Source organism: Etheostoma spectabile, chromosome 22 (assembly GCF_008692095.1).
Source record: "Etheostoma spectabile isolate EspeVRDwgs_2016 chromosome 22, UIUC_Espe_1.0, whole genome shotgun sequence".
NCBI lineage: Eukaryota > Metazoa > Chordata > Actinopteri > Perciformes > Percidae > Etheostoma > Etheostoma spectabile.
The window spans coordinates 21032760-21058517 of NC_045754.1; the positions used below are offsets into that span (position 1 = coordinate 21032760).

At 38.6% G+C, this 25758-nt stretch overlaps 1 protein-coding gene across 5 annotated transcripts in view; it reads right to left on the reverse strand.

The window, feature by feature from the left end:
* Nucleotides 1–25758, reverse strand: part of ccny (cyclin Y) — a 61408-nt gene that overhangs the window by 7685 nt on the left and 27965 nt on the right. For 2 of the 5 annotated variants that reach the window (XM_032503591.1, XM_032503590.1), the window contains 8 exons: nucleotides 20374–20448; nucleotides 17845–17865; nucleotides 5600–5634; nucleotides 5384–5407; nucleotides 4688–4788; nucleotides 4494–4529; nucleotides 3971–4028; nucleotides 3512–3631 (listed from right to left, as the gene is read on the reverse strand). In XM_032503591.1, the coding sequence (XP_032359482.1) occupies nucleotides 3512–3631; nucleotides 3971–4028; nucleotides 4494–4529; nucleotides 4688–4788; nucleotides 5384–5407; nucleotides 5600–5634; nucleotides 17845–17865; nucleotides 20374–20448 (470 nt within the window). The remainder of the gene's footprint in view (nucleotides 1–3511; nucleotides 3632–3970; nucleotides 4029–4493; nucleotides 4530–4687; nucleotides 4789–5383; nucleotides 5408–5599; nucleotides 5635–17844; nucleotides 17866–20373; nucleotides 20449–25758) is intronic. The other 3 variants (XM_032503592.1, XM_032503593.1, XM_032503594.1) reach the window with 3 other exon arrangements.

Below are 25758 nucleotides of genomic sequence, written 5' to 3' on the forward strand. Positions count from 1 at the left end.
CAGATAGTGAGGAGATGTTTTTACAGTGTGTTCTTGGGACAGGCAGCTAGCAGATAGTGAGGAGATGTTTTTTACAGTGTGTTCTGGGGACAGGCAGCTAGCAGATAGTGAGGAGATGTTTTTACAGTGTGTTCTGGGGACAGGCAGCTAGCAGATAGTGAGGAGATGTTTTTTACAGTGTGTTCTGGGGAAAGGCAGCTAGCAGTAGGGAGAGATGTTTGCTGTATGTAACAACCAATGTTGTAGCCTAAAAAACGCGTGACATCGCTTAGAGCACCTTTAATGTAGTTTGTTTATGTACTTTTTCCGTTATGACTGACAAACTGGATAATAAAAGAAAGTTCTGTGGTGTTCATTGTTTGTGTTTGTTCATATTTCACAAAGAGTTACCTGAACCAGACTGACAACAAAGATAGAAATCATATCACATCCATACAGGGATAGTAGTAAACAGTTGTTATAAAATGTATGACCCACTGGTATCAGATCAGTACTCGGTATCACAAGTTCAGGTATCAGGAAGCAAAAAATGGTATCAGACTATCTCTACTGGTGTTGAGAAAGTGCTATGGGCATATTGTATTTCATTGCTGTGGTACTCTGTACTAAGGTGCATATGACAATAAACTTGAAGTTAAATTTATTTGTGTATTTGGTTATTCTTGTATTTGGGATAGCCCTAATATATATTTGGGATAGACCTAAAATCACCACACACTACCAAATAATACAGTGCATGTCTTCTCATGTGCAGTAAAGTATAAACAGCCTCTCTTTTTAGTCTTCACCTTTTTTGTGCTTCTCTTTCTTAAAATTTGTATTAACTTTTAGTTTTCCGTATGATTCAGGTACTTTTATTAAGTAAGAAGACTTTCTGAACATGTCATTTGTTAAAAGTTTGAAACAGTAATGATCTAATACAAACAATAATAATAATTATTGTAACAAGCAATTTCCCCCCGCCTGACTAGGAACTACATTTTACCTTTTCCATGAATAAAATGTACTGCAGGCTCAACTGAATTTAGACCAGTTACTGTGGCTTAAAGCTTTGAAACTTGTCATCTCAGATGACAAGTCTGACAAAACAAATCTGGCCTGCAGAGATACAGTATTTTTTTCTAAATTTATTTTGGGCAGAGAATACACTGTGCATTCGACTGTCTGAATCAGCACTGTGGCAGAACTGTCAGTATTATGGGACAGACCTAAACAGAATCCCAGAGTTCTGTTAGATGATGATTATTACCGTCTAATTACGAGACATGAAATGGAAACTTGTGGTTTGGAAAAATAGAAAGGCAAAGAGATGGGAGAGGTTGAGAAAAAGAATTGAAAAGACTATACTTTCATCCTATTTTGCAGCCTGGTTTCACTTGCCCACACGCACAGCTCAGGTGGCTAATTGCACAAGTCATGCTGGGTCGGGCTTTGTGCCTGCAGGAAGTGCTAACCTATCTCTGTTGTGGCCCAGAGTCTGCCAACAGACACCACATAAACACTCATCTGGCAGCAGGCAGCACACATTGAAGAAAGCCCGCATGAAATAAGAACCATGCCACATGCTGAGCAATATGAATGCAACAGCACAGAGAGAAAACTATACAAACAAGCACAGCAAAGAATCCAGAGGCAGTGTGTGGTCGGCAAACAGTAGCCCTGTGTAACCACTTTAAACACAGATGATTTAGTTTTGTGATTCTTGGGCCGACAGATGAGGTTTGGTACAAGAGAGAGAAAACTGGTCTCCATGGAGCTCAAAGGGTAAACTAACCTCAGAAACAGGCTTCTGATACAGAGGATGTTCCAACTAGACTACACATTGAAATAAGAAAATGTTTGAGATTAAACAGCATACTTAGCATGTTTCATCAAATTCCTGACTGGTGGTTGTTTTACTACGTTATATTAGTCAGCATCCCAAGTTTAAAACTCCAAACCATCAACAAAAAGTGCATTTAAACAACCAACCAGTACACATTCTGCTTGGATAATCGGTAGTATACAGAGCCAGGGTTAATGGTGTACAGGTGTCTTCCTACTCTTCATGTATTATATATTACCAGCAGGGCTATCCAGTTAGTGTAGGTAGGCTAGGTTGATTAATCAGCAGTTGAACATATCAGGATAATAAGGAACGCACCAAAGGTAATACGTTGCAATGCATTGTAATATGTTTCAAATCCCAATAAAATTGTATAATGATATAAGTATTGGGATAATCTCGTATTGTGGGGTCTCTGGAGATTCCCAACCTAGTTCTTGGTACCTTCTACTGGAAATCTTCAACAATGATTTGTCTTTACAAAAGAAGATGTTGTGGGGGTCCATCCCAGAGAGACGCGTTTCCATATCCTATCCTACGATGTGACTACTTGGAAGGGAAGGAAGACTCCCCTGTCTAAAGTTAGCTGTGTCAGCTAAGCTAACCCCATAACCACCAGCCAACAGGCCTATTCAATTACTGATGGCATGCCAGACATTACTCTGGGGGACTGGAAGAGGCAGGCCATGTGCCAGACTGTGGTGGTGGTGGTGGTGGTGTGTGCGTGTGTGTGTGTGTGTGCGCGTGTGTGTGTGTGTGCGCGTGCGTGCGTGTGTGTGCGTGCGCGCACAAAGAGTTCTTAGAGTACGCCTGCACATGGATTAAGACAGACATAGAAACATTAAAGACACTGTGCGTCGGTATGCTTGCTTTCCCATCACTGCTTGGACACACAAGGGCCCACCCATGCATGCAGTTCACACATTTGTGCATCTGTCAGGAAGCAGAGCAATTCAATACAAGGCCACCAGGCCAGCCGTGCTAACCCTGCACTCCCGAGTCCCTGGGGACACGTGTTGGCCGGTGTGGAAAGACATGTTTCTGGGCAGATGAGGCTGGTAAAAGTTGGGAGAGAACTATAAATTTGAAATATAGGACAGACAGCACAAGTAAATGAACCTGAATGCATGTCTTCTTTAAATACATAAAGCATAAAAACAATCTGGTTAAAAAACAAAGACTTCTAATTAGACTAAATACATTGTAATGTCTGGTGATAAGAGAAAGCACAAAAAACAAATGCAAGGATAAACAAAGAGTCATGGGAGTAGATAGAGAAAGACATTTGATACAAGGGAGGGAGAAGCTGTTCTTGTTTTTAATACAGGTGAGCAGCGCAGGATTTCAGAAGTCGCGGGGAGAGAACCTGGTGTAATTATGTTCTTGCTACAGGCACGGACATACTTTATCCTGACAGGAAATTGCACAGATCAAACTGATCCTGTCACAATTTGTGTGTTACGTTCCAATTTTCTGGTCTCCCACGTTTGTGGGGACGCAATAGAGGGATATATTGAGCATTTCATAGGATTTAAGAGGGACATTTAAGGTCCAAATATAAATGTGTAAAAACAGCCTAAGGAGGGCAATTGAAAGAAGACAGCACATGACAGTAGGGAGGGCAAAAAGAGAATCAGGAGGCAACACCCCCTCCTGGTGTCAGCACTGAAATACACACACACTTACCAACGTGACAATGGCACACTCAGAAGTGAGCTGTGCGGCGCTGAACAGCGTCCTAACAAAGCGGTAGATCTGTTTCTGCTCAGGGTCGTGTTTGTCATAATCGGGAGGAATTTCCGACTTCTAGAACAGAAGATAACAGACGCGATGAGAATCAAACATTTGATGTGATTGTTTACCAAAAATGGAAACACAACGCTGCAATTTGAGACTGTTTCTTCCAAATGAGGATTCATGTTCAATAGAGTGAAACCCTGCAATTGTTAAGCCCCCCCCAAAAAAGAGACTGAAAATACATGTGAATGATCCAGATGGCTCCCGAGATTACAAGACAGATTTCCTCTCTATTTGATCCATGTGGGTTTATGCTGTTCATCAGCATGTGTGGTTTGTCTTGCTGATGGGTCCTTACAGCGCTACAGCGCTCACGTAATGGACGTATATCTTCAGTTAAAGCCTCACCGTGAGCGGGTGCAGTTTCTCATCAAAAATGTCTAACAACATTCTTCCGTCGACGTCTCTGGAATGACAACCAGATAGAAGGAACATCAGGGTATGACAGAAATGAAAAACAGATGGCATGAGATTATTTAAATTATGCTGTCAGATTGCCTGTCCAATAAGCCATTTTTATTGGATTTATCTGCACTTCAAAACAGCAGCAGTACATGGGATTCCTACCAGTTATAGTAAATAGAGACAACGAGAGGATGTATACTCTCTACACCCTTCTACAGGACCACAGTTTATTGCAGAAGGATGCCCAGTTCACTCAAGCTCATATGGAGTCAGTTATCGGACAAAATGACACAATACTGAACAAATTTGACATTTCAACAGAAGCTTTGGAGCCAAAAGGGGCCATTTCCTGTTGAAGTTTATCTTTGTCTGCTTACCTCTGATGCTGATAATTGATGCACGATTTGGAAATTGACACAGACAAAGAGAAACAACTCTAATAAATGAATAAAAAGATGTAACATACCTGTTCTTTATGTGGTAGTATATTGCGAGGGCGACACTGTAAAGACAAAAAAGCACACGAAAAAAGGACATTCATTTTAAACTAAAACCAGGATAAGAGGGAAATAAGCCAAATATTTATCATGCTTATATCACAGAGATTGAACATTAGATTATGATTTCTCTTATGTTTGGCAAAAACAGCATTGTAGTTACCATTTGATGGTGTATTTGAGGTTGGGCTGACTGACAGTGCTGTCATCAAGGAAGATGGTGGAACATGAGCTGTACTTCCGTCTCACCGGGCCAGGATGATGCTGGAGTTCCCACACACACAGACAGACCGACAGACAGACATAAAGACACACACACACACCACACACACACACACACACACACACACACACATCAGTCTCTATTTCAGTCATCCTGGAACCAGCCAAGAGGCCTTGTACCAGCCATGGAAAGTAGGACACCTGCAAACTAATTCTGTCTGTCCTCTGTCGACGCCGGACACGGCTGCATGCTGGGATGGCATTTATGGTGGAGTGCATCTTCAGAGTAGCCACAAACTTCCATTTCCTAAGAAACTTTCTTTAAATTGCCTCATTTGCATTTGACACGACTGGACCACAGCTTTATCATGCCAACTGGGCAAATCCAAGTTCTAAATTATGGTTATTCTTATCAAGATTCATCACAGACATGTGCATATTTTATCAATTGCTGCACTTTGGCATGAGTGAGTAATGGACACAGATGGACACTACACCATGATGTGATGAAATTGTTGTTACTGAATCTAAATAATGACACATGGCTACGACTACGAGTGGAATCTGTGTGGTCTGAAGAGGGCTGGACAATGATCAGAGGGTTGGATTACTTTAGTGGTTATTTTGAGGACTTTACCTTGTTCTCCGAAATGTGTGTGAACTTGCAAAGAAAACAAATTCAAGACATTAAAATCACCATTTGCAATGTTACAATACTTTCAATTGTATTAAACTACCAAATAATTGAGTAGAAATAGAAAAGAAAAAAAACTCCTTATGGTCTTAAGCCTCTGTGTAACATCACTACTGCCCTTATTAATGTATCATACACAATGTCCTTTTTCTTACTTACATGGTTGATGTAAAGGCTCTTCCGTTTTTCTCGAACTGAAAAGGAAGATGAGAGAACAGGTGTGAGCGGTGTTAGGCAGCAACACTTCAAGCTCAGTATGATTGCAGTACACCACCCTCACAGACAGGGAGCAGCATTTATCCAGGGTTTATAGGTCCCCTATCATTACCATTTACTCTGAGAAAATATTGAATGGGTAGGTTTTTTTTCTCTAATTGTCTTACAAAGCATGGCAGTTTTGGCAAGCAGATATGAAAGAATCCTGTAAATGGCTTTTCTCTCCTGCTACATTGGAAATTGTGGTTTAATAGGTGGGAATGAGCGTGAGCTAATTATTTAATCAATTCATCCTTTTGGCCAACATGAGTCCAAATTAAATGAAGCATAGCGATTGTTTTATTGTTTCCATTTCTGGTCATACGAATGCTTATTCTGCATAATGGACGTGGGGGATGTGTTAGTTCTATGAAGCTCACTTCACTGAATGCATGGCATATCACACACACACACACAGCTGTGTGTCAGCGCTCGGGCGTGTGTGTGTTTGTGCATCCATGTGTGTCTATACGTTCGCTCTGATGTAGAAAAACACACAAGGGAAAAAAGATCGGCAGCAGACTCTTACGCCATAATTAGAGCTACATACTATATATCAGTGGAAAAATAAGCATTCCTGACCGCGGTGATATCTGAATTGATTTCTGAAATAATAAAAAAGAAAATCATATCATTGTTATGTTGTTTATACAATTTGTTGTGATGCTCCTGTCAAATCCCAGCTTCATGCTCCTAGTTGAATCCTACATTTCATTCACACCTCCTCTGTAGAAAAGCTTTCTTAACCCTCGTGTTGTCCTCGGGTCAAATTGACCCGTTTTCCTATATCAATGTTTTTTTTATTACCCAATATAACATGACTGATTCCACACAACGCTCTTTGGTAAGTACAAATCTCTACTTTCATTCATTTTGGGGCGTCTTATTCAATTTATAGCATTTGGGAAAAAAATGGAAGTGTTTTTGAAATAGTATTGAGTAAAAGTTGACATATTGCAGTCTGTGATTATCCATCAACATCCATTCCTTTAATTAATTAATTTCTGCTTTTCTAACTCAAACATTAAGTATAATTTCCAATAAATGAGGATTATTGACCATAAATTCCAAAAATAACTGTAAAACTAAAGTTAATAAGTTAGTGTTACGTAGTGTGAAATACTTCAAAAAAAGTGACAAACATTGAAAAAAATGCGTCAAAAGTGATAAAATTGTAAGAAAAAAATAAAAAACCTCCCATTTAAAAAGTGGTTTATTTTCCTTTTGACGGGAGGGCAACCCCGAGGGGTTTTAAACGCGAAAAATTGTATTTTGTTCCCTTTCTGTAAAGAAAACAATTTCCTTTTTCAGCACCCTTCAGTATGAGGGGCCGTATAAGCCTAATTCATTTTTTGTACTCCAAAACATTCTCCTTTAAATACATATATTTTCAATCACCATACATATATTTTTCCTTTTACTTTCCTTATTTTTTTTACTTTAAATATTAATTCTCCCTTTTACATATTTTTTTTTTCCCCTTTTCCCCCAAAAACATTCTCCCTTTTTACAAGATCCCTTCTCTTTTCCCTAATACATTCCTTTTTACTAGAAAATTCCTTTTTTAATACATACATTCTCTTTTCACATACTACGGTTTTTAAAAAAAATTTTACATATATAAAATTTTTTCTTTTCAAATACATGATTTCACTCTCAAAATACATTTTTTACATTTCAATTATATATTTTTTACTCTTAAAAATACATTTTTTAAATTTCTATACCTATTTTTATTTCAATTTATAAACCTTTTTCCCCCACATAATTTACTTAGTCACAGTCCCCAGCCAAAAAAATTTTTAGTCACTTTTGGTAGGTTTGTATTGACCCTCCTCTTTTTTGTTTCACTACTTTCATGACAAAAGGAATTTCCCCCCAAAAAGGAAATCACCCAAACCCAAAAAAAAAATGTCCAAAATTGTTTACTTGGTCCAACCTGGTTTAAAGGGGGTCACAAACAAGATGCTATCAAAAAAATCCGTTTTCTTTTCCCAAATTAGTTTTTCATTTTGGGAGGAAGTAGCAATGAAAATGCATTAGACATTTTGTTTTTTCAGTATAAATTTGGAAAAGTGTGGAAAAAAAATCCAAAAAAGGGAAACTCCCGATTTTTTTTGTTCGTGAGAGGCTCTATGGGGAAAATTCGTGATCACGTTCAAAAAAGATTTGGAATTTAAGGGCCCTTCAAGATTTTTTGAAGATTCAAGAAAAAGGAAAAAAATCAATACATTATATTTAAATGGAAACTTTATTTTTTTGGGGAGTTCTCATGAAGCAGGCAAAAGCCCGTCGAGAACCGGGAGGGCCCCGTTTCCTCCACCTTTAGATGACGGGCTTCAAGGAGGCCCCATACAGCCCCTTTCACAGATAAAATTTTCCCCCTTTATTTCCCCGGAAGAATTGGGAAAACTCGCAACATTTCTTAGGATTTTTGCTTCGGACTCCCACAGGCACGACAGCTTTCTTTTGGGATTTACCAATTTTTACATTGCAACACGTCAAATGAAACCCGAAAAGAGTTTTTACTGAAATTCTTCAGTCAACCACAAATGAGGGGAAAGAAATTTCCCGGGGAGTTAAGGTCCTGGTACTATTTAAAGGGCGTGTTTTGGGCAGAGTCTGCCCAAAAAATTGATCCCATTGGGCGATCCCTAAAAACTCCCTGCAAACCCGACGAAAATACGTGTTCCAAACCCCAATGAAAATTTTGGTGATTAAAATTTCCCCAAAAGAAAAACCCAAAGTTTAAAACAAAATGCACAAAAATTTCCCCACCCAGGAAATTTAGATTTCTTTCCCCATGTTTCCCGGGAAAATTTAAAAAAACCCCCCAGAGGAAAAAAATAAAGCAAAAACCTTTAAAAAATTTTTTTTTTTACTTTCTTTTTAATTTTATATTTAAATTTTTTATTATTATTTATTTATTTAAAACAGATCCAAAATTTGGGTTTCTTCACCAAAAAAAAAAAAGCTGGGTTTAGGGGAAAATTTGAAACCTGTTAAAACTCACCCAAAAATAATTTAAAACAATTCATTCTTCTTGTGGGGTGATGTCTTTTTTCCCGAAATCTCAGTGATGAGGGGGGTTTGGGAAAAAAAACTAGGGATTTCTTTGGGGTTTTTTTAATAATTTTAAAAAACCCAACCCTTGAAAAAATAAGCAATTGATTAAATGAATCTCCCCCTGGCTAACTTAGGAAAAAAAAAATTAAATTTTGGAAATTTGGGAAAATTGGGGGTCCTATGAAATTTTAGACTCAAATTTTACCCTTTTTTGGGAATACTTTCTGCAAATTAAGTATCAAAGAAAAAAGAATTTTTAAATTTTTTTTTTAAAATTGTTTATGCACAATTTTTCAATAATTTTTCCCCCCCTTTTTCCTTTAATTTTTCCTTTAGGGCCCCTTTATGGAAACCAAAAACTTGTGAGATGGGGATGGTTTTTCCACGGCTTTGTAATGGGTTTTGGGCGAACCATATTTTTCTTTCTTGTCCCAGACCCCAACAGAGCGCTGGTTTTTCACTTTTCGGGCTGGTTTTTCAAATTTTGGTTTTCCATCCAGGGGGAGATTTTTACCAAGGAAGGGAAAAAAATGGTTTTTTGGGCCCTTTTTATGTTTTCCCGGGAGGGGTTTAACAACCCTAGTGTTTTCAAATGGCGTCCGTCCAAATCAAAGAATAAGAGATTATGGGCAGGCTAAATAAGTAGTGTCATTTCTTTTGTTTAAACTGTTTTAACCCTTTTGGAAAAAGAATAATGTATTATATTCCTTAAAGAAATCCATTTTATTTTTTTCTTTATTACTTTATTTTCCCCGAATTGAAAGGGCTGGACTTAATTTTTGGGAAACCCGTGGGAAAAAACCTTGGGGCCCCCCAAAAACAAGGGGGGGAAAACTCCCTTCAGCTTGCAAAGGGGCAAGGGATAATGTTGGGAATTCAAACCCAGTATGAATGGTTGGGTTTTTGACATGACAGTGACTTTGCTAGGGTGACAAAACCACTCCCCAAAAGTTACAGACAAAAAATGTTTTTGTTGTTCCTCATTGAAAATTCCTTTTCAGTGATACAACAATGACGACAATTCCGCAGGGCCTTTTATCCCTTTGAAGATGTTGGGAAAAATGGTAAATGATTTTTTTTGGGGAACCCTTTTGGGGATTTTCCCTTGGGGGGCATTCCTAAATTTGGAACAAAAAATGCCCGGTTTTTTAAAAGGGCAAAACCAAAAACCCCTCCAGGAAACTATCTGCAAACTTCACAAAGATTATGTTCCAAAACCCAAACAATCAACAATAGAAAGGGATTTTACCTTTCTTACATAGTTGTGAAATATAGAGCAAAAGGGCCTTTTACTGTTATGTGACGAACAAACCCTTTCTTGAAACATACGGGTTTTCAGTTTAAGGTCATGGACATGCTTATAATTTGATTTCAAAAAATTTTTTCTGAAAAAGGTAAAACCCTAAAAAACCCTTTTTGGGTTGCCCTCTAAAAAAATGGAAATTTAAAACCCGAATTGGTTTTTAAAAATTTTTCTTTGGTTTTAAAAAGGATAAACAAAACTAAACCCAAAAAAATTTGGGAAAACTGCAGAAATGGGAAATCAAGAGAAACCCAAATTTTTTGTAGTCAAAAAAAACAAGGGCTTTAAAAAATATAGGGCATCACTAATTATTTTTTTTAACCAATAAAAAATTTCAAAACTTTCAACCTAATGCCCCGGGTTTTAGTAGTGTACCCTTTTAGAAAACCCAAATTTTTTTACTCAGTATTTAAAAGTTTGACAATAAAATCCCGGTCTGTCCGTGGTCCCCTATAGGATGGTTTTTACACTTTTTCCCGTTATCCCAACCGTAAGGAAAGAACTCTTGAAGCCCCCAAAAAAAAATTTGTTTTAAGGGGCCCCCGCAAAAAAAATGTAGGGAGGATGTAATGCAATTTAAGCACAGATGATATTTAACCCGGGCACACAAAATTTAAAACCAAATTACATGGGTTACGAATTATCAATGAAAACAAGCATTTTTTAAAATTTTGGCAAGATCATCCTGGCCACACCCAAACCCAAACCAAATTTTTTTAAAATTTAAGTTTATCCCCAAAATTTTTGCATTACCCTATTATTTTAAAATTCACTGAACCTTTACAATCCCGAAAAATCCTTTTCCCATGAACCTTCCTTAAAAAAAAATAAAAAAAAATGTATTTTGGGACACAGAAAAAAAAACCCCCAAAAATTTTGGAATGAGGGGACACCAAAAAAAAATTGCGTTTTCAGGGGAAAGGTTTGTTTTTTTCGGCTGTTCATGTATCATCATTACACAGTAAACTGTTTTGGAGCTCAACCCTTTTAACAGAATTTCTGAGAACAAGGCCAATTGAGCAAAATTAAACCAAAGGGCCCCCCCTTTCCCGGGGATTTCCCAATTTCAAAATCCATGTTTCCGAAACTTTTTTAACAACTGTGCGTTTGGGAACTTCAAAATTAAATGGTTTTTTCCAAAGGGTTTGTTTTGAAGAAGTTCCTGCATCATCCTTGGGAAAAAAATTCAATTTAAGGCGGGGGAGAAAGCCAAATTTGGGGGCCCAAATTGGCTCCCTTTGGGAAAAGGGAAGAACCCTCCCACTTTCTTTGTTTCTTCTTGCTTTTACCCTAAAAAAAAATAAAATTTAGATTAAAACCCCTAACCACCCCCACCTAAAAATGAAGAAAAAGGTTAAAATTCAATGCAAATTTTAAATAAATTTGTTTTTCAGTTTAATTTAAATTAATAACCTTCTGCATCTGGAGGTAGTCTCTCCAAAAAAGGAAAAACCAAATTCTTTTAAATTGGGCCCTTTTTTTGCGGGCCCGTGGGGAAAACGGTGGGTAAGAGGCTTTACCAGGGCACGGGCAGGGGGTAGGGGAAAAAGCAAGAAGGGGGCGAAAACTCCCCCGGGGAAGCTTTGATTTTTTCCAGGGACACCAAGTGTTTTTCATCCATCCCTAAATCTGAAATAAAATTCAACAGTAGTTTTAAAAATTTTTGAAAGGTGAAAAAAGTTTTTTACATACTTAAAGGGGATGAATGGGAAAAAAAAACAATAGAATTTAAATAGAAAAAAACCAAAGTTTTTAGTAGTTCTTTCCCGAGGTAAACCATTAGGGGCAGTAACCCCCAATTTTCCCCCGTCATTAACGCATAACTCTAATGGTTTAACACAGTAAGCTCGTTATTAAGTGTGTAATTTTTTTTTACTTGTTTTCATCTAAAAAAGTAAAATTCACAGGCCCAAACTCCCCCCCCCCTTCGGGGAAAAATTTTTAAAAGGTTTCAGGGCTTTCCCGGAAACAAACTAGGTTTTTAAGATGAAAACCTCCTCCACTTCCCAAATCTTTTCCCTAATATCAAGATGAGGTTAAATTTGTTTTTTTCATTTTACTTCTTCTTTTCCAAAGGGGGGGCCTGGAAATTTTTGGAGGCACAAAAATTTTTTTGTAAAAAGCCTTTTGGCTGTTTTAAATTTTCCATTTCTTTTGCCGTATTTGTCTGATAAAATTTGTTTAAAAAAAAAGGGAAAAATGGCAGCCTTCCCCGCCCTAGTTGATATAAAAGGCTATTCTTAAGGTTTTAAAAAAACATTCCCTTTTCCGAGATAGACACAAAAAACAAACCTTTGGAATATTATATTTCATTTTTACAAGGGTTGTTCTGAAAAAAAAATACTTTTAAACACGTTGGGTACTCAAACTGTTTTTCAAAGATTTAAAAAAATTTAATTTGAAAAAAGGCTTTTTGGGGGCAAAGAAAAACTTGGAAAAAAAAAATTTAAAAAGTACCCCCTCGAAAGGCCCCCGCCCTTTGCATCCCCTTTTAAAAAATCAGGATTCGTTCCCAAGGCAAAAGGGTTTTGCTTCCAAATTTTCAGTTGGGTTTTTTGGCACCAATTTTGGGCCAAAAACTCCTCAAGTGGGGCCTTTTTGGTAGCAGTTCTTCAAATGTTTTTTCACTCTATGGGCCTTCAAACGAAAAAAAAAACATTTAAAAATGTCTTTTTCCACACTATACAATGTAGAAAAAAGACAGACATAAAAAATTTTTTTTTTCCCCCCTTTTAAAGTTGTCTCGAGTCACTACGGCAAAAATCTGCCCTTTCTGGGTTGCCAGGGTTTGGGGCCGTCAAAAAAGGGAAAGAAGAGAGTTGGGACGAAAGGGGTGCGGGTGGACCACCGGGGGACCAAAAGGGTTTTCTGCGATGGCCCTCCCTGCAATGAAGTACCGGGCCTCTCTCATGGGAAAGAAAAAAAAACATGGACAGGGGGACTGTTGTACTGTTTTACATGCCCCGTATCATCACACAAAATTAAGGGGAAAATTAATTTTGGGGTTTTAAACGGCCCCAAATGAGGAATCACAAACCAAAAATTACCATACTGGGGGGCAAAAGGGCCCAAATTTTATTTGGGCTTCTTTCCTTCAAAATTTTAGATCTTGGGAAAGCTTTTCCCTAAGCATGTTAGAAAACCCTTCTTGGTCCAAACCCCCTTTAAAAGGCCCCCTTCAGGGCCCCATTCATAGAAAATCTGACAGAAATAGTGTGCAGGGGTCATTGGCCCCCCGTTTAAAACCCCTGAAAACCCCTCCAAAAACTGTTATGGGTTTAAAGTTTTAAACCCTTTTCCCCTTGGTTTTGGGGTTTTTTTTGTTGCAAGATTTGGGGGAAGATATCTTTTTTCTGGGGCCAGATCCTGTGGTTTTTAGAAACCCAAAACAAATTAAAAAGTTTTCATTTGCATATACAATGCATTTAGGGGGAATCATTGGGGTATTCCCCTTTAGTGACAAATTTTAACTTTTTAAAGAACATTGGGGATGTTACAAGTTTTCAAATAGGGCAAAAAGAAAAGGTTCAATTTAAAACATTTTCTTTTTTCTAACCCCTTTTACTATTCCCCTTTTCTAGATAGCCTGGTTTTTCAGTTCCCCTCATCAGAGGAAAAGGGCAGACGTAAAGAATTATTGAAAGGAGGTGTTTATAGTTTGGGTTTCTTGAGGGGTGGGGGTTGGGTGGAGTGGGGACTCAGAAAGGAAAGGGTTGCTAGAGTGCTGCTTTTGGGGAGGGTAAGCTTGTTTTGTTTGGCCCCAAATCAAGACCAAGTTTGGGTCGGGAAATGAAGTTGTTCCCCAAAAGGGAGGCAAAAAGGGGGCTGGTGGGGAAAGGGGGGGCCCGGCAGATTATTGAAGAACCCCCTCGCTGGGAAAAGGTTGGGGTTAAAGGTTGGAAAATTGCTTTTGGGAGGGTTTGGGGTGGAGTAAGAAATGGATTAAAATTTCCCTCCATGTGATTAGGCCAAAAAAACTGAACTGAGAAATTTTTGTTTTGGGGGAAGGGATTTTTTTGGACTAGTCAAAACCCGTCTGAAGAGGTTTTAACAGTGTCTAATTGTTTTTAGAGATGAGGGCCGCGTTGGCGATTTTAACTCAAAATTTTCGTCACCCCTGCTATTTTCCTTTAACCGGGGTCACATCCAGTTTTCCCGGAAAAAATCAAGATTTGTCTTTTTATTTCCGAAAGTTTTCCAAACCCCCAAACTTTTTTTTCAAAAACCCTCCATCTTTTAAAATAATCTCCCCAAAAAGGGACCAGTACCCCTCCCAATCAAAACAATAGCCGGGTTTCCGCCCCAAAAGGGGTTTTTTTCAGGTTCTAAAACCCCTTTTTTTCTCGTGTTTCCAAAAAGGGAAAAAATTTGGGGGGTTTTTAAAATTTCCCCTGCACATTTTGTAACTCTTTTAGCTCGTAATTTTAGGGGAGGGGGCCCTTTTCCTTTTTTGCAAGGGTGATTAGATGGCTGTGTTATAATAACAAAATGTCACTCCTATGGGCCCCTTGGGCCCTTTCAAATGGGAAAAAAAAATGGTTTTTGGGGGAAATGTTTGGTTTTGAATGTTTAGAAGGGCCCCTATCCCATGTTTTGAAAAAAATTTTTCGGGGAAAAGGCTTATGTTAAGGCCCAAAAAAAGAAGAAGCCAAATTTAAATCAATTTCCGGTTTTGATTTAACCCAAATAAAATTCAAATTATTTTTCAGTTCCACAAAATTTTAAAGTTACTGAATGAAATTAAATTTTTTTAAAAAAAACAGATAACAGAGGTCCGCGGTAACTGAAACCTTTTCTTTGGGGGGGAAGGTAGCCCCAAATATGGTTTTTTTATTCCCGGGGGTAAATCCGTAGGGCAATTCAAGGGATATTTTCCCAAAAATTTGGGTTTTTGGTCCCCGAGGGAAGGGGCTTTTTGATTTTACCCTTTTTGTATGAGATTTTTCATCCCTTCCTGTCCCACGCAGTTTTGGGGGGAAAACAAACCCGGTTTCCCCCAGCCCCGAAATTCAAAGGGTGTAAAAAAAAAAAAAAAAAAAAAAGGAGTAAAAAAAGTTTTAAATTTAAAAAGAAAAAGAAGAGTAAAAGGGGGGGGGAACTTCTTTTTGTGATCAATGGCCCAAAAAATACAACCCCATATTTGGAATGATATTGGGGAAAAGATAAACTAATAAATAAAAAGTGCTTTCCTTTACTTCCCGCAGACAGTTTTTCTCCAAAGGTTCCTTTTTGTTCAGTGACCCGTCTTTGGGCCCCAAAACTTTTTGGAAAATTTAAAAACCCCCCAATTATGTCCGTTGTTTATGAATGTTGCTTAGGCGGGTGTTTACAAAGGACCCGCTTGATGGCTTCGAAAGAAGAATAACATCCTTGTTTAAAGTTTGTGATGTTTAATTTTTTCCCCCCAAAAAAAAGCAACTACTTTATTTTGTTTTTTCCTTTTAAAATAACCCCTGGCCAAAAAATAGGTTTGTTATTTTTTACTCATTTAATGATTTTTATCCTTCAATATTTTCCAACGGTGACATTGTGGCAGGCCCAATTAAAAACCCTTTGGGGTTTTCTTACTTAAGCGGAAAGGAACCAAACAATTTCCATACAACAAAAAAGGGTGAAACCCCCCAAATAAGTCCTCCTTTTTACTTAAAAATTTTCCCCCGTCTATTAAAGTTGGGAAATGCAACAATGCGAAACAACCGGTCCTGAACCAAAATGACAATGACTGTTTTGTGGGTTTCCCTTTTATTTGGGGATTTGTAAAAACACAACCCAAAGGTTTAATGAAAGCAAAACCCGGGGAAAAGGCCCCTTAAAAGCCCCAAACTTGGGATGCCAATTTTTAAGTTCAGTTTTAATGAGGTTTTTCCCCCATTACTCCCCCCCAAAAAATATGAAATTAAAAGGGAATTTAAATTTTTATAATTTTTCCAAAATTCACCACATGGAAAAATTTAATTTTTTAAAAACCTTTTTTTTTACTTTGGGGAAAAGGGTTTCCCTTTAAAAAACATTTAAAAAGCCCAAATTTCTAAGGAGAGGTAATTGGTGGAAAAATCCCTAATTAAATTTTAAATTTTGATTGCCTTTAAATTTTTAAAATTAAAAACATGTTCCCAAAATGACCAGTTTAGCATAAATTCAAATACTTAAAGAAGCGGGCCTGGCGGGACCGCGGTGGAAATGGTTTTAAAATGGAATTTTTTTTAAAAAACATTTTTTATCGAAAGTCTTTTTTAAAATTTTGGCCTATGGGTTTTTAAAGGGAGAAGCAGCAGGGGGGTCCCCCGGGGGACTTAGCTATTTTATTTGAAAACGAAATAAAACTTTTGACACGGTTTCCAATAAGGCAGTTTGTTTTTGGGCTCGTCAGGTTTTCAGTAACGGTTACCTATTTACATGTGGGGAAGGGCCCGGGCTAAACTTTGCGTGACAAAGATAAGGGTTTTTAAACCTTGTAATTGTTAGTGCAGTGAGGACACGGAAAAATGGGGCACAATCAATAGCGGGGGTTAGAGGGGGGGAGCGCGGTCGCTTTAAAAATACATCAAAAAAATTAAATTTCAAACAACACCAGCCAATAAACTTTTTTATTCTTACCGTTTTCCTCGGACGAGAGCCCCAAATTTCCAAAGTGTTGCTGCGTTTAAATCGCCCCAAAAAACCCGGGATCCCCGGGTTTTGGGCCCTTTGGGTTGCTTGAGGGGCTGTACTGTACAGGGTCTTGTGAGGTTTCCCCTGGTCTGAAAAATTGTCCCCATTTCACTTTCTGCCCTTCTGTAAAAAAGTTCGGTTTTCCGATGAGGACGCCCTTTTCCGCTAAAGGGGAAAATAGTATCAGAAATTTAAAAAATCCTTAAAAAACCCCAATTTTTCTTTTGGGAAAGGGTGTCTCATCCGTCCATGCTGACCCTCGACCTGAAGATGACCCCGCCTTTTGTACTCCGCCAAAAAACAGGTGAAGGGGTTTAAGCCCATCACCTTTTTTCCCCCGCGCGATAAAAGGGGTTTTGCTCCGTTTCCCCTATACTCCTTCCGTTTCCAAATATACTTTTTTTAACCCTCCCTACATTTTTTTTCCCCCAGTGTTACTTTTCCCACAATGCATCGGTTTTTTGCATATACATGTATTAATTTTAAAATTTTTACTGCAATAGCAAAGAGAGAAAAAAAATATGAAATGTATGAAAAAAAGAAGGAAAATGAAGAAAAAAATATGTTTGTGTGGTTAAATTTTGGGAAATTAAAAAAGTAAAATTTTGGGACGTGAGAGTGAAAATATAAGTTTTGAAAGAAGGGAAAATTTGATTTGTGAGGCAAAAAAAAATATGTATCTGAGGGGTGAAAATTATTATTAAAAAGGAAAAATATGTTGTGAGAGTAAAAATATAGGTGTGGGAAAAAAAAAGGATGTTTGTTGAGAAACGAAATAAAAGGTTTTGGGGAAAAAAATATGTGGAGGGGAGAGTGAAAAAATTTTGGGAGTGAAAAGGGGAAGGGATGTTTTGTGGGGTACCAAAAAATGTTATGTCTTTTCGGCCCCCCCATAGTTTAGGGCTGACTGCAGCACACACACGGCACACACCCCCACACACACACACCCCCCCCACAGGAAAAAACTCACAGTAGCAATGAAGGCCCCCGACCCGCTAAAGGAAAAAAAGAACCAAACAAGTACAAAAATTCCCAAAAAAGCTTTAACCCCCATGAAAAGTCCCAAACCCCAAAACCAGTGACATTTTGTGCCCCTCCGGGCCCAAGACCAGACCCCGTGAAAGCTTACCTCTCTTTTTGGGCACAGCAACTGAAAAAACACAAAGTCCAAGTTGTCTCTGTGTCTTGTATCAGTATTTATGTACAATATGTTAAGAAAACAGGCCAGCAGACGTTCACACAAGAGCTTGATAAGGCTAATAACACAGCACCTGTGATATCAGATCAATACATCAACCTTCTGGCTACACACTCTCCAGCTGAACCAGCGTTTCTCCAGTGTGTGCAAATGGATCAATATCAAGCATCAAAGTAAAGGGATTATGGCTAAAGTGAATCTCAGAAACCAACTTCATCACAAGTCCCTCTGAAGGTTCCAGACTGCTACAGGATCAGTCCTCTCTGCCTGACTCAAAATGTCTGACACAAAGGCAGCTGGTAGAACATTTCCACGGGAGCCTGCCTCAAGCCTTTATCGTGGATAAAAGGATGTTGATCGACAGTACTTTTGTCTTGTTCCACATCTGAAATCCCCTGCATCCACGGAACAGCTTGCTTTTCCAAAAAGCAGGCGGCATGTGCCATCGTTTGACTTCCAAGATGCTGCGTTCTCGCTTTATGTGCAATCTGCTACATATGGCAATGCTTATCTTTGAATGACTACTCTCAACAGAGTTTTTGAGGATCAATGGCAACTGATTAAAAAAAACACAGCATCCACAAGAGATGCAAAGTGGTGAAAAAACATAATCAAAAATACTCTTTGATGAAATGTGTGTGTCTAATGCATTCTACTGATGTCCACATTACTGTAGGTTTCATGATTTACACATGAAAGATATGTGCAATTGTATCCGAGCATATACTGTATGATGTACTTGCTTATTCTGTAATACACTGGTGCTTGTTGCATGCATTTTGGTTGAGGTATTGGATGAGGCATACATCATTTCACAGTGCTTTACAATTGCACAAGACGTATTTCAAGCTGCAGCCTTCAGACAAGATGCATTTAATGGTCCTTCAGCCATTGGAGTGCTAAGAATTGAATCAACCAAAAGCTAAGGCCATTAGAAACTCTTCCCAGACATCTACAGGTGACACTACCTGAAAGAGTTACCAATATTATTGGTTGTCTAGTATCTAGAGTCCAAAAATGCATAACACAAAACACAACTTCTCCTTGCCTCAAACTACATCAACCTCATCTAAGTCTTGTGCGTGCCGAATACAAGAATAGCCCCAGACATATTTTTAACATTACCTTGCAATTTTTCAACACACTTACCAACAATCCCTATGTATATTTGGACCTACTTAACTGTCAAGTTAGTTAAGTATCAACTAGAGATGTTCCGATACACATTTTTACTTCCCGATACCGATTCCGATACTTGTGCTGTGGGTATCGGCCGATACCGAGTACCCATACCAGTGTGTTAAAAAAAAAAAAAAAAAAAAAAAAATGACTGTGATAATATTATCATTGTGGTAAGGCCTGGCTCAGGTTTAACACTTTTTAAAACATGAATTAATACAGCAAATGGAAGCCATATATATTTTAAATAGAACAGTATAAAAATGTAAAACATGAACGTTGGACTTGGGGATTTTCCACTTTACTAGAACCCCCTCAATTGAGTCGGCAATAAATGTGCCAGTATGTGACCATCGGAACTCGGTGGCGTGCAGCTCCGCACTTCGAGGGGTAAATGTTGACTCTCTGTCCACCCAGTGGGACGTTAAACTTAGCAAGACATGGGGCACACGTCGGAGCGCCCACTTGTCCGTGGTAAAGCTGTCTGCATGCACGTCTTTGCCCAAGCATACACGAAATGTGTTCCCTAACTGTCTCGTATAATTTGGGTTGCGCAGTTTCGGAGATATATTTACAACCTGGCAAACCGTACCTTGGCTTCAAATGCTCATTAAGCGGCGAAATCCCCCAAATTTTCGACAACAGACGGGTTGGTAATCCAGTACAAAAACTCCAAAACTTTGTTGGTTATCGTTGTTGCTTTTTGGCTGTCTTTTGGGGAATTTATCTCGTCACTTGAAGGCAGTTTCCAGAGTTTGCTGCTGCAGTTCGTCCTTTTTCCCCGTAGCTTTCGTAAATTTGTTGTGCTCTTTAGCGTGACGCTCTTCAAATGTTTAATTAAGTTGCTGCGTTGAAATTTGCAACACTCGTGCCACCCCTTGAAATTGCTTCTTTGCATATGTTGCCATGTTGCCGTCTTACCGGTGGGAACATCCACGGTAAAGTACTGCCAAAACTGCCGACATGATGCGCTAATGCTATCTTGTTTTAAGGAGGCGTTAAGTGATCAATTCTTCTTCGCCCCTCTAAAACAGCAGCGCAACTATTTTAAGAGTGGCGAAGAAGAACTGTGTCCGAGCTAACGGAGCTAACCAGTAAATAGATTCCTATTTTTAATAGTTTATGTGGTATCGGATCGGTGCCTGTACTCCAGTACTCGCCGATACCGATGCCAGCATTTTCGGCAGTATCGGAGGCATTTCCGATACTGGTATCGGAATCGGAACATCTCTAGTATCAACAGCAAGTTTGGGAGAAATGCAAGGTGCTAATAACGCTCACCGTCAGTCTGGGACTTGCTGAGGAAGATGGTGCTGGCCCGGGGATGATCTGAGGGGTTGTACTCCATGGGCAGATCTGAAAAAATAAGGAAACAAAATATTAGTCTTACAGGCAGCAGCATTCAAATTAGACATTTGAATTAATGAGTTTAATTTCAAACTAGTTTGTATACCACCAACAACACCATCAACCACCAAGCTAAACTTCTGGAACATTTGATATTCAACATAATATACAGTAACCATCAGCATGTAGGGAAGAGTGAGCAATAAAAACACAGCGTAACTAAACCACATTGCGAACTGAAACCTTCCATTCTGAGGCTAAACGTGTGGGATTGGCTTCAGGGTTTAACGTCCTCTCTTGCAATGGACTGAAGTCAATGGAAAAAGAGCTGTCAGTTGGCTGCACCAGCGCTGTGTAATCGCAGTTTTGTAAATCGATGTGCTAAGCAAACCCACCTGGCAGGAAAAGATTTCTTTAAGATCATGGTCTGTCCACACACACACACACACACAACACACACAAACACACACACCCCACACCCCACACACCACACACCACACACACACACACACACACACACCACACACCACCTCGTCTAAACCCACCAGATTAGAAAGTAGCCGGCAATAAAACCGCAAAAAATCACAAAAAAAAGATGATGACACTCTGGCAGAAGGTCAGTCCCTGTGTCACTCAGTGTTTAAAAGTCCAGCTTGGCCAATAAGTTTTTTTTTAAATATAAACGTCACTTACACCGAAATATTGTTTCTCTATCATGGCAACCGCATTTTAAAAATTCCTTTTGTTTGACGGCATTTTACTTACTCAGTCTACCATATTTCTTGTCTATTTCTTGCCTGTATTCTGCCTTGTATTTCTTTCGTGCTTACTTGTTTGTGTGTTATTGTTTTGTTTTTCTGTTTTTTTGTTTTTGCTCCCTTTTGCTGCTACTTGTAAGGGACAGAATTTCCCCGTCGTGGGATAAATAAAGTAAAATCTAATCTAATCAATCTAATCAATCAGTGTTGCTGTTTGCCCATTGGCCATTGCCTTTTTCAAAATGTTTGGTGTGACAGGTACGACTTTTACCTTGGCAGTGGTCTATAAATCAGCTGATTAACTTCCTCAGTACACGGTGGATGTTGTTGTTGTTGCTGTTGCTGCCACCACCCATTTTAACCTTTTTAATGCATTGGCTTAGCAGCACGGGGGAGAGTAGGCCAAATGCAGATATACGCCACGCCACTGTGTCTTTGTGTGGGTGTGGGTGTGGGTGGGTGTGGGTGTGTGTGTGTGTGTGTGTGTGTGTGTGTTTGCCTCCTCTCTGACAATCTCTCTCTTCAGACAGAAGTAAATGTGTGGAACAAGTGGGCTTCCGTCTCGGGAACTCACTACCCCCCCAATCAAAACATGATTCATTCCCCCATTTCAAATCAAAACTAAAAACAATCTGTTATAACTGCGTTTTCCACCTAAATGTCTTTTCTCCCCCTTTTCTGTTGTATAGTATTTGTTTTGCGTATAGTATTTGTTTTTCTGTTGTATAGTATTTGTTTTGCTGTTGTATAGTTTGGTTTTGTTTTGCTGTATAGTATTTGTTTGCGTTGTATAGTATTTGCTGTTGTATAGTATTTGTTTTGCTGTTGTATGTATTTGTTTTGCTGTTCTTAATTTATGAATTCCCTGTGCGGCGTCCTTGAGTGCCATGAAAGGCGTCTTTAAATAAAATGTATTATTATTATTATTATTATTATGTAATTTAGGAAAAAAAAAATTACAAACAGTAGTGATGTTTATTGCTAAATAAATATTATTAAGCTTGCATTAGTTTATGCACGACACGGAAGTCATATGCCCACTAGTTGAATTATTATTTTTATCAGTCCCACACCAATCACAGCCATTCTCCCATCAACACATGTCTATGTTCGTTAATGTTTCTCATTATTTATTGAATGTTGTGGTTATTTGACTTATTTGTAAATTTCTTTGATGTTTCGTTGGCTTTATTTTTTGATATGTCTGAAATTTATTTCTTCATTCATTGCTACACCTATGCTGCCTCACACTGCAGCTGCTGGCAAAGCTAGCCTTCACCACCCCAGCCTCCACCTTCCTTTTTTGGAGTGTTAACACTTAAAGTTTCAAATGTTCTTAATGTCTTGATTTGGGCCCACTCCTGTGTACAGGGGGTTTCAGCATTGTGCTCCCTGTTTCACTGTTGCAATAAATGGTTAAATCTATGAGGAGTGTTCCTGACAGAAGTGGATAGACAGGTTTTGATATCACATCATGTAAAAATCAGGTGACTTGAACCTCCAGAAAAACATTTGAAAAGGTTGGCAAGCAGCGGATGCATTTTCTATCAATCTATCAGAATAAGATCATTTATATCATGTATAAAATGCCTTCTATTTCATTTAAAATAGACTATTAGTGTTGTTGTTTTTTTGCAAGATTCGTGTATGGAATAAATAGAAGACATAAATAAATAATAAATAGAAGACATGCTGAAAGGATTACTGCAACAGCAGAATTGCTTAACATAGGTGGTGGAAGGAAGCGGCAGCGCTGGAAGGAAGAGGGCATTGCTTGGTCTGGTCTATTAAACAAAGTAACACTAATTACACAAAAACAGTCCTTAATTAATTATCCCAAACGCATCTTTACCATGTCCTGTGATATGCTACTTCAGTACACAACAAAGTAAAACACATTAAAGGAACCAGTACAGATGAAGATGTAATATCTATATTTACATGACAGACACCACCACTGACTATCCCTGTAACAATATGGCCGCAGTTAAAGGTCCGATGACATGGTCTCTTTGATTGCTTTTATATAGACCCTTTTTGGTCCAAAAAATACTGTATCTGGAGTCTCTTTATATAGACCTTAGTGGTCCCCTAATACTGTATCTGAAGTCTCTTTATATAGACCTTAGTGGTCCCCTAATACTGTATCTAAGTCTCTTTATATAGACTTAGTGGTCCTAATACTGTATCTGGAGTCCTCTTTTATATAGACCTTAGTGGTCCCTAAAACTGTATTTTGAAGTCTCTTTTATATAGACCCTTAGTGGTCCCCTAATACTGTATCTGAGTCCTTTTATATAACCTTAGTGGTCCCTAATACTGTATCTGGAGGGCTCTTTTATATAGACCTTAGTGGTCCCCTATACTGTATCTGAAGTCTCTTTTATATGGACCTTAGTGGTCCCCAAATTCTTTTATATAGACCCTTTGTGGTCCCCTAATTGTATCTGGGAAATCTCTTTTATATAGACCTTAGTGGTCCCCTAATACTGTTCTGAGTCTCTTTTAATAACTAGTGGTCCACTAAGCAGTACTGGTCTTTTTTCCAAAAATTCACCCTTGGTGCAGAATTCCCAGCAAAAAGGGGGGGGTAATTTCCCCCTTATGACCTCATGAAAAAATCCGGGATGGGGCCCATCTGAGCTTTTAATTTTCCCTCAAAACTTTTTAAACCCCTAGCACCATTTCTAGAAAACCATTAAAGGGCTTGGGGCCCTAAAATTTAAAGTTTAAAAAAAACCCCATAAATAAATTTTATGCCATGGGCCTTAGGCACAGTGACCCCAAAAATAGTCCTTTCCCTTAAAAAAGTTTTGACCTAGTTTGTTTTTTTGGGCGGGGGAAAAAAAAAAATCGACTTACGTCCAAAATGACAAAAATAACAAAATGGTTTTAAAAAGAAAACACCCAGCGGTCAAAAATTTGGGGGAAATTTCCCCTTTCTATTTCCCCTAAATTTTGGGCGAATACCGCTGTCTGCGTGGGGGGCTGATCTTTTAAAGTTTTACCTTTTGAAATTTTTCATTTTTGAAGTTTTTTTTTTTTTATTTTTAACACGTCCATTTTAAAACCCCTGATGGCCCCCAAAAGACCATGACGCCTTTTGGTAACTGGTGGTACAAATTGGCATTTTTTTATATTTGTTTATTCTTGTTTTAGCCCGTTTAAAAAATCAAAAAAAACAAAATGCCCCTCCCAAGTTCCAAGAGAAGGGCTTTTTTTGTTTTAAATTTTTTCCCGTACACCCATCTTTTCCTTTTTGTTGTCCCCAGGTCCCTTTCCCGGTTTAAATTTCCCCCGAGGAGAAATGGAGCTTTTACTATTACTTATAGCAAAAACCCCCTGTTTTTCAAGCCGCATTTTTAGCCTTTGGGAATGAAAAAAGAGAAAACCTGGGTTTTTAACTTTGATTGGTTTTTAACCTCCAAGGTTTCAGAAAATTTTTATGGTTTGGGCCGGTGAAGGAAGAAGAATTTAATATCCAACCAAACCCTTTAAAAGATTAAGCTTATCAATGTTTTCATTGGAATACGACTGGGAACTTTTAAAAACCCACCAAAAGGGGAAAAAAAAACTAAAACCACCACAAACAAAACACCCCGCAGTAAAATAGGTAGGGGCGGGAAGGACCAACACACCAGATAAACTAAAAAAGAGAAGGAGAAGCAGATACTAAGAGACGGAGAGACAGAAGAAGAGTGACAAGCTGATAATGACAGAGAAAAGGGTGAAAAGGGGGAAAAGGTCAAAGGAGCTGAAAATGAAGGGATGACAGTGACAGGTTGGATATGTGATTGACAGAGAGGGAGAAAACAGCAGAGGCGGCGAGAAGAGAAACGAGAGCTAACGATAAAAGAAAACTGACATGGGACGGGATGAACAGAGGATATGAAAAAGGGAAATAGAACAGAGGGAGAGAGAGCGAGAGCGAGAGAGAGATGAGAGCAGATTGGGAGAAGGACGAGAGGAAATTAAGAAGAAAAGGTCAACCAGCTTCTGAATAAAACCTTATGAAAAAGAGCATGGTTGAAACTTCCGGATAGTTCTGCCATTAAAACCCACTATGTAATGATGACGACAGAGCATAGCTCAGATCACAGAGCCTCTTTCAGTACACTACAGGTTACACATGTGAACCACTGCTATTGTGTCCAAACTCTTTTGAACTATAATCCTTTTGTGTTTGAGAGCCACTTAAAGAGCCTCAAAGGACACACACACAAACACACACACACACATACATACTGCCATGATGTAGGAGGAAGTGGCACACGGTGCTGAATAAAAGATGGGTGTGTGGGAAGAAGCAAAGAACAGTGGAGGAGAACTGAAGGTGGATTATTAACGCTGCACACGCACTGTTTAACTGTGACACTAGTGCGCAGCACCACATGATGCAATCACATATGCGTGACACACAAACCAGTCACAAATAAGTGTTGAAAGCTAACATTTTGTTTTGAGTGATAAGAATTGTCTTTAAAATTGCACCTAAAGCATTTAGAGAGGCGCCTGGTGATGTCACATTTTTAACACAGGAAGCAGGCTGGCCACAAACCCC